The sequence below is a fragment of the Bison bison genome, unplaced genomic scaffold, assembly GCF_000754665.1.
Source record: "Bison bison bison isolate TAMUID 2011002044 unplaced genomic scaffold, Bison_UMD1.0 scf7180017864322, whole genome shotgun sequence".
NCBI lineage: Eukaryota > Metazoa > Chordata > Mammalia > Artiodactyla > Bovidae > Bison > Bison bison.
This window is the reverse complement of record NW_011494894.1, coordinates 8446837-8456224: the sequence shown is the minus strand read 5'-3', so window position 1 is coordinate 8456224 and position 9388 is coordinate 8446837. Positions and strand designations below refer to the sequence as shown.

The 9388-nt window shown below is 40.6% G+C and overlaps 1 protein-coding gene across 1 annotated transcript in view; it reads left to right on the top strand.

Moving 5' to 3' along the window:
• Positions 1–4650: 4650 nt before the first annotated feature.
• Positions 4651–9388, top strand: part of RGSL1 (regulator of G-protein signaling like 1) — a 60390-nt gene continuing 55652 nt past the window's right edge. The window contains exons 1-2 of the mRNA XM_010853131.1: positions 4651–4663; positions 8012–8094. Of these exons, the coding sequence (XP_010851433.1) occupies positions 4651–4663; positions 8012–8094 (96 nt within the window). The remainder of the gene's footprint in view (positions 4664–8011; positions 8095–9388) is intronic.

Genomic DNA, 9388 nt, shown 5'->3' with positions numbered 1-9388 from the left:
AGAAAATTCTCCTAAGAACTTAAAAAGGCTCTTGTAAATTTAATGTCAGACTTTAAAATAAATACAAAACAAAAATTAAGCATTTTATTATATAAAAAACAGCATTCACAAAATAGCACACATTTTTTAAAAGTATGTTTACATGTGTTTCTCGATGTTTAATATATTCCAAGATGTTTGTAGCCTACCATGTTTCTTCAATCATCAGTTACCTCATTCATTAATCAGTGTAACAGACACACATGCTCACTCATCTTAAAAGAATTCAGGGTGAAGCTCTTGACAGTTTAATAATCAAATTTATTCCTTAGATTATCACTTCTTTGGAAAAGAGCTAGCATAACCTGGGCAAAAGAAATTCTTTTAGTTCTCTTTCTAAAAGAGTGGCCTATTCAGCACTGATCTATACCCACATTCCTGAAGACACTATGCTTTTAGACTTGCCTTCAATAAAGCTATGTAAAGCCAATCTCTGCTCTGAATCACTGCCCTACTGTCTTCCCCCGCAGCTCAAGGATGCTGAGTACTGGAGCTGTTAGCAACCAAATGGAGTGCTGTCACCCCAGTAACAGCAAGGACTAAAAGCCAACAGTGAATTATGTGCAGTTAGATTCCTGACCCTTTCAAGACCTTAGAATTCCCAAAGTAAAAGGGTGCCAGACGTCTCCCCACATTGTGTGATGCTAAGAATCACCCAAGGTGTTCATTAGACACATTACCAGGTCCCTACTCTGGTAGAAAACCCTGGGTGAGGTTCAAGGGTTTTGTATATTTTACAAGTTCCCAGATGGTTATTATTATCAGGCAAATATAAAATAGACTGTTTTTTAAAAATTATCCTTGAGCTCACATCTCAGCTCTAACACTTCCCAGTTGTGTGTTGGGTCAGATCCAGCTTAACAATGATTTCCCAAAGTTCTGGGCATCTACTTTACTCCAGTAATCTCTGATGAAAGTTTGGAAGACAGTCAGTAAATTCTTGGAAAGATAATGCAAGGTTCTTCCTAAAGCGCAAAATACTTTCTTTTTATTTAAGAGCTTCTAGGTCTGACTCAGGATTGAAAATTGGATGAGGGGTCTAGAATTCTACAGGACAGCTCATTTTTGGGTTTGTATTCATATTAATTCTTTCGCTCAAATTTTTGAGCACTTCTATGTGAAAGAAACTGCTCTAGATGTTTGGAATGCATCATTAAATAAAACAATAAAAAAAATTCCTGCCACCATGGAGTTTATGTTCTCAACTAGAATCTGAGCAAGCTGCCACATATTTTTTCCCAAGGGACTCTATAATCATTAGCCACCACCAAGAACCTGCATGTTGGATCATTCTGATACCCACATGCCATAGCTACTACTATTTTATTTATTTATTTGGCTGTGCTGGGTTCTGGTTGTGGCACACAGAATCTTCAGTCTTCGTTGCAGCATACAGGATCTTTAGTTTTGGCATGCAAACTCTTAGTTGCGGCATGTGGGATCTAGTTCCCTGACCAGGGGTCGAACTAGAGCCCCTATATTGGGAGCACAGAGTCTTAGCCACGGGACCACCAGGGAAGTCCCCATAGTTACTATTATGATATCAACATATACTTTATCTTTGGTGGTTAGCAGCACCACACATTAAAATTGTTGCCAAAACCTTGGCTCCCAGTCCACTGATTCCAAATAGAAATACAGAGACAGAATTTGGAGGAAGTAGAAAAGAGTATCTTTATTATTTTTGCCAGGCAAAAGCGAAACATAGCCTGTTATGTTTCGCTTAATAACCGTGCCACCATCTCTCAGGAATAGGGAAAAGTTTTATACCCTTATGAAGGTCTTGCATTTTTTTTTCTCCTGCAGTTTCAAAATGACCACAGCTAGCATCAGGCAACTCAGCAACTAGGCCTGCTATTCCTGAAGTTATCGGCCCTGGACCTTCTTTCTGAAATGCAGAATGCTGGAAGAGAGTCTAGGGGGAGAAGAATGCCAGGTGCAGAGTATAATCTATATGGAGTCAGAGAGTAATTAGCTTTGTGAAGGACATGTCCAGTTACAAGTGTTTATTAGCAGTAACAGCTAAAGAATAACCAAAATTATTTAACTCTTGCAGGCCTGTTTGGTTGGTATGTGCCAAAGGCGAGTCACTCATTTATGGTTTTGCTTCAACAAAATCAAAGCTAATCTGCAACCACCGCATCTTCTTCCCGCCTTTGCGGCCATCTCCAGTCTGCCACTTCTGCTGGCACCATCACCAGTGAGCATTTGCTGTCATAGGCACCGCCATGCATTAGCTCTCCTTGCCCCTGAGCTTTTGAGTCACCCCTTAAAAATAAAAAGGTCTGGATGGAGGATCTGATTGCTGAATCTAGGACAAGTGTCCAAGTCTTTGCTGCCAGGACAGCAGAGGGGCCGTCTGGTCCCTCAGGCATTTATAATGGGAGACAGTCTCTCCAAGACTCACAGTTTTTCATCTCAAATAAGCAGAATGGTCAGAGACTGAGTAACCAAAACAAAACTCCACAAAACCCTAATCAATGCACTTATTCTTGACCCCTTCGGTGTTCAAGATCCTCTTTGGGCTGATTTATGTGTATCCCAGGACGGTGTGAGGAGGGATCTAAATGTGGCAAATCAGACCCAATGCTGCTGCTGCTGCGTGGCTTCAGTCGTGTCCCACTCTGTGCGATCCTGTAGATGGCAGCCAACCAGGCTCCCCCATCCCTGGGATTCTCCAGGCAAGAATACTGGAGTGGGTTGCCATTTCCTTCTCCAATGCATGAAAGTGAAAAGTGAAAGTCAAGTCTCTCAGTCATGTCTGACTCTTCGCGACCCTATGGACTGCAGCCTACCAGGCTCCTCTGTCCATGGGATTTTCCAGGCAAGAGTACTGGAGTGGGGTGCCATTGCCTTCTCCGGACCCAAAGCTGGGACTACCCAAAATGATTTGCCTTTCCTTCAAGTGAGCATGAGCTTAGTCTTCAAACCCATTTGAAGGCAATAAAAAAATGAGTAACAAAAGTTAATTTCCACATCAAAATATTCTGAACACTTGTCTTACAACAAGTCATTCTCTGTGAGTAAATTTATGCTGAGTTCCAAATTTCCAACTCGTGACAAATGTTTTAGACCTTGGTACATTGGGAATATGTTAGAAACTTCTATTTTCTCATCATTTATTATTGTTCTTCATCTCTAAGACTCTTTGCATGTGGACAGAAAACTTTCTGCTCTTGTCTTTGAGTTGCTCATGACCCCAGAAGTAGGCCTGGCCCAGTTTACAATTGAAAAAACATTATACCATTTATACCATCCTTGGGCTTCTGGTGTCTCGTTGGTAAAGAATCTGCCTGCAGTGCAGGAGACCTGGGTTTGATCCCTGTGTTGGGAAGATCCCCCGGAAGAAGGCATGGCAACCCACTCCAGTATTCTTGCCTGGAGAATCCCCATGGACAGAGGAGCCTGGCGGGCTACAATCCATGGGGTCGCAAAGAGTTGGACACGACTGAGAGACTAAACACACACATACTATCCTGAGAAAAATTAAAATGAAAGAATTATAACTTCTTTCCCATATTGCCTCTTGCTTACCTCTGTTTTCTTGGAGTTACTGGCCTAAATGAATGAGAAATTGATCAGGAATACATTCTTGGTCAAAACTGGTCACAGAAAATCTCCAGTTCATTTGTATGCTGTGATTGGATGAAAATGTTGAATAGCTTTGTTTCAGTCTTACAGTTAATTTCATAGATATGTGGGATACCTTTTTCTAAGTAGCTCCTTTCCATACAGATATTGTTTACATCTTACTTTATAACATCTGTGGGAAAGTCTAATTAAACATATAAGGATATACATAAGAAGTAGTGGAAGAAATTATACAGAAAAATACATTGTTGTGAGAAAGTCCCAGGAGAGTTATTTCTAAGCCCATTAAAGTATGTTTTTCATGTGAAAGGAAGGTTTGATTTACTGGCATATTTGAAATAACACAAGCTCTCCAATCAGATAGGCAGAGCCCAATCTCAATGTTGCATTTACTATTTTGCATTGAAAAGGAGGTGATGATAACCCCTATTTTGCATGACTAAGAGTTGAATGAGAATAAACTACAAACACCTAGTCTAATTCTTCTACATGAAAGCTAATGTGTGTTCAATCTCTTTTCAAACCCACAACCAACCAGAGGAAACTATCTGGAAAAGAAGAGAAGGGGTAGAAAACAGCATGGATATTAGGTTGAATTTTCCAGCTTATCTGAGAGTCAAGTCATAAAATATTTATTGAATACCGGTTAAATTTCTAGAAGGATATTAGATCCAGAAGACACATCAGAAGTTAACAGATTCCTATTCCCTCAAAGAATGAAGTCAAGTTCAAGAGACAGAACTTCAACTCAGGAATTGTTAGACAACAATTAAAAGGAAACTGTCAATGCACGCCAAATAGTATGGACTAAAGCCCTAGGTATAGGAAGAGTCTGTATAGTTAAGGGAATTTAGGAGCTCAGTTAACATAAGATTTATCAGATTGAGTTCTATACCAGAGGTATGGAATCTGGAACCCCTAGCAGGAGGTGTCACTGTGCATTCATAAGGGGCAGGGTTCTGTTGACTGGGGGCTGATTCCACTCCTAAACAATCACAGTAGCAGGAAGAGCAAGGCGACATGAGCAATGCTGGTGAGTCTCTGAAAGGGATGTCTCAGCAGCTTTGAGCACCTCAAATAAGGCAAACCACTCACCTTCGCAGTGTTAACAGGAATGAGTCAATCAGGGACACCACATGTAGACTGTTATTTGTGCCCGTTGTTTTCCTTCTCTCTTTTCCCCTCCCCCCACCCCACGCCATCAGATCTTTGAGGATCAGATAGTGGCCCACTGATAACACAACCAAGGCCACTAGGAGGAATACCTAAGAGGGAAGAATTAACATGCATATAGGCCATTGCATGTCATACCTCCTCCAGGGAGAAGGCTGGCATGAGGTTGGGGGTTATCCAACAATTTCTTTATTACCAAATCAACATCACTATTGTATAGAATGAATGTTGAAAGCCTCAGATTATTCTAAAGTTTGAAGGCAGAACAGGTAAGAATGGAGAAACAGGAATGCAGAAGTAGGATGGGGAAGGGGAGTATACGGAGAGCCTTTTTCCTACACCCCATGAAGACTGTATTGTTAATGCCAAGCACTGTCACAGTCCAGTCCCTTGTCACCATCAATGTATGTGTGGCTACAAAAACAGTCGATTGAGAAATTTCTTCCAAACATCACTTTCCTGCGGTCAGATCCTCTCAATAATATGTTCAACAAATCCTTACCAGGCTTTATGAATGACAAACAAATGAACAAGAGTCCAAAAGATTGAAGATCTTCTCTTGAAGGAACAATTCACTAAACACAGAACACTTTGCAAACACTGATAGTGTCTAGAAGAAAAACCATGAACAGACAAAAGCCTCTCCTCTCATGGAGCTCAGTCTGGTGAGGAAGACAGATGCATCAGTGAGTGAAAACAGTGACTTGTTAATTGTTGTGATGGACGTTGTACATGACCATGTGAGGTGACGGCGAGTAGTGATCAGTTTTACTATTGTGGTACATTCTGCCATTCTTGGTTTACCAGGGAGGTTACATGTAAACCATTTCTTGATAACAATTTGCAAAGCAGCCTGGGGTTGAGAGGATGTTTCAGGGGATGGGAATGTGGGAACAAAAATACAGAGGTTGGATGTGAGAGTGCATAGCTTGTGCAGGAAAGAGCAATGTATTGGCTGGTCAACAGGAGGCAACATGGAGTGGAGCCTCCCAGGTGAGGCTTGGAAGGAACATAAAAACCAGATTGGGTGAAGCCTCAGATTCTGTACTAAAGAATTTAGCCTTTATCTCGTAGGACAATGAAGAATTGCTGAAGAGTTTTAACAATAATATGGTGGCAGTGATTAGAAATAGCAAGAACATTTGAAGAAACTGATGCAACAGTCTAGATGAGAAATGATAGAAGCCTGAAATAAGAAAGTGACTTTATGGATGGAGATGTAAGAATAGATAACAGAGATACATAAAAGGAGAAAGCACATGCCGCTCCATTGCGTGTGGGAGTATTGAGAGAGAAACAGAGAGAACGAGAAATCAAAGATGATTTTCAGGTTTCTGGTTCAGACAGTTGGATGGTGCTTCCAGTAACTGAGACTGGGAATACAGGAAAATGAGCAGGTTGGGAAGAAAAACTATCAGATCAGCTTTGAAAATGTTGAGATGAAAGTGTCTGATGGGTGTCACGTGGAGATATCCCATAGCTCATTTGATACTGAAACCTAGAGTCAAAGAAAGAAGTCTGGACTGAGAACATAGATTTTTAAGTTATCCATGTGGAATAGATTAAATAAATCAGGGAATTATAAAAAGATGTGCAGAGGGCTGAAGAGAGAGACAGAAAAACATAAAAATTTACACTAGATAGCAAAAAAGACATCTGTGGAACAGAGGGCAAAAATTGGCATCTGTTCTATTATAACAATGTTTGACTGTCTGGGTTTCTCTTTCTATTACAAGAAAATAATAACCACCAAAGTATCATTAGGAAAAGCAATGAAGGGAATTGCTTAGTTTTCTTATGTTATTGTAACTTCATCCTGGTGGAGTGACACTAACTCTTCTCATCACACATTTAGCTAAACTGAGAGATAGGTCTAGTGTCTAATATTTAGGTTTCTCATTTTATAAGTCTTTCATTATAAATTTTAGATAGAATAGAAAAATGCTGGGCCATTAACAGGACGATTAACTTACTATTTGCTAGTTAACATTATACACTAAAAAGCATAGAGGGTGAATTAGAGTAAACTTAGAGAAGCCACTGGTGGTCTCTATGCTTGGCTTTGAGACAGTCAGCATTTTTTCCTTGTATTAATTTGGGCAGCACAATGATCAAGCTTGAGAGAAATGATAAATATGTTACATAACCAATATTTTTCCAAAAAAGCTCTTTGGGGGTTTTAATGTTGGGCCAAAACCAACTAGTTGAAATTTGACTTGGTTTCTGTAAAGTGACTGCATAAATTAAAGATGGTGGAGTGAATAGTGTAATGTGAGAGTGCCCAGAGCTAACCTCATTTCCGGCCACACTAGTATAACTTAGAACTAGTATAACTTAGAAGATGGGCAATAGTTGTCTTATGCTCTTCCTTGGGAAGAATGTGAAATGCTTGAATTATGGGTGCCCCTCCAGCCAATGAGAGGGGAGCCAAATGGAAAGAAGGCCACGCAAGGAAGTACTGAAGAAATGCTTAGTGACTAGCCAGAGTGGGTGGAGGTAACCAAAATGTTGTGATGTCTTTATAAATATGGGACCATTGCCCTTTAAAAGAGAACTTAGGTGAATTTGGTCACGCTTCAGAGGGCAGAATTTCAACAAATGGAAAGAAAATAAAGGAGGACAGTTCACAATAGGAAAGATATTACTAAACTATTTTCAGTTCAGTTCAGTCACTCAGTCATGTCTGACTCTTTGCGACCCCATGGACTGCAGCACTCCAGACTTCCCTGTCCATAACCAACTCCTGGAGCTTGCTCATACTCATGTCCATCAAGTCAGTGATGCCATCCAACCATCTCATCCTCTATCATCCCCTTCTTCTGCCTTCAATATTTCCCAGCATCAGGGTCTTTTCCCGTCAGTCAATTCTTCGCATCAGGTAGCCAAAGTATTAGGGTTTCACTGGAGAAGGAAATGGCAGACCACTTCAGTATGCTTGCCTTGAGAACCCCATGAAAAGAATGAAAAAAACTATTTTATTTCTTCATAAATGGAATGGGCAGCCCTGTAAGGTGGCAAGCTTCCCACAGCTGGGAGTGCTTAAGCAGGGTTGCTGAGGAGGGTTCTGGAAAGGGTGGGAAATTGAGTTGGATGACTTTAAAGGCCATCATCATGTGGAAATTTGCCATGTGAAATTTGATCCATTCAACTGCTTCATTTTCTCATCCTAAATGCAATCTTGCTTATAAGAGTTTTTTTTCCCCTATAGAGATAATTGGTTCGACAAATCTTATAATTCTGCTAGAGGATGAAATCTTTGCCGATTTTTTCAACACATTTCTCTCTCTCCCGGTAAGCATTCTCAGACCTAAATCCAAATGTTTCATTAACAGCCAAATAGTGAATATCACTGAGCTGAGTGCCTTTTTAAAAAATAAATAAAAACTTCATATCAAATCAAAACTATTTCAATTTGAGCAAATAAATATGAATCAGAAAATCCTCTAAAATCTCCAGGAGTTCCCATTACTGATACAATCAAATCCCAAATCGCCAGCCTTCTTACCTGTCCATGGTTGTCTCTAATCACACCCTTTGCTGGTACCCAGTGCTCCCGTGATCCATCTCTACCCTGCAGAGGGCATTCACCTGGAATTCTCTCCCTCCATGCCTCTCCCTGCCTGGGTTCTTAATTTCCATATTTTCACCCACCAAACTCTTAATCATTGTTCAGATAGCTACTTAAATCCTGCTCTCCTTAAGGAGTTCCTAGGTCCTCCCAATCAGAACTTATCTCCCCCGCCTCTGTGCTCCTTGACACTTTGCTGCTCTCTTGTGTTGTATGTGTGTGTTTTCTCCACTGGACTGTGAAATTGTGAATTCCTGCAGGACAAGAACCATGGATTATTCACTCTGCTCTACTCCCCTCACTGGGTGTTTAACACATAGCAATTGTTGAGTTGTTAACTGGAAGCAAATCTATATAGCTTTTTAATCTATGCAATCAAAACAGACCTCATACATCCAAATATTTTTAAACCCAGGCCTGCACCAATCCTGCTTTTTTTTTTTTTTTTTGGTTGGAATATTTGGTTACATCTGAGTGCTGGTGCCTTATAAATAGTTGCTCACCTCAGTGCGCCTTTTTCCATGGGATGCTACCTCGTTGAAATTTCATACAACTAGGAAAAAACACTATTATTCCACAAATACCTATTGGGTGGTCATTTTGTGCCAGATGCTAGGCTTAGTACTGGGGACATGGGTATACCATTGTGTCTTCAAGGAATTCCCAGTCTAATGTGGAGACCAGTATTTAAGGTGAGTGCAAAAAAGGGTTGTGTGTGACATGATTGACATCTCTAGGAGGTGAGATGGAAGAACATTGGAAGAACAGGCCATTCCTACTTGGGAGAGTCAGAAAGGAACCAATGAAGAGGTGACACAAACCAAGTCTTGAAAAATGACTAGGTATTTGACAACTGGCTGAGGATGAAGATGGGGGGGAAGGGTGGATAAAGAAGCAAGAAGAAATGACTGGAGGACTGAGTAGCAAAAGAAGAAGATGCCTTAGAAATGTGATACGCCAAGAGTTCAGCCAGAAATTGGAGCTTTAGCCTCTCTGCTGCTGCTGCTAAGTTGCTTC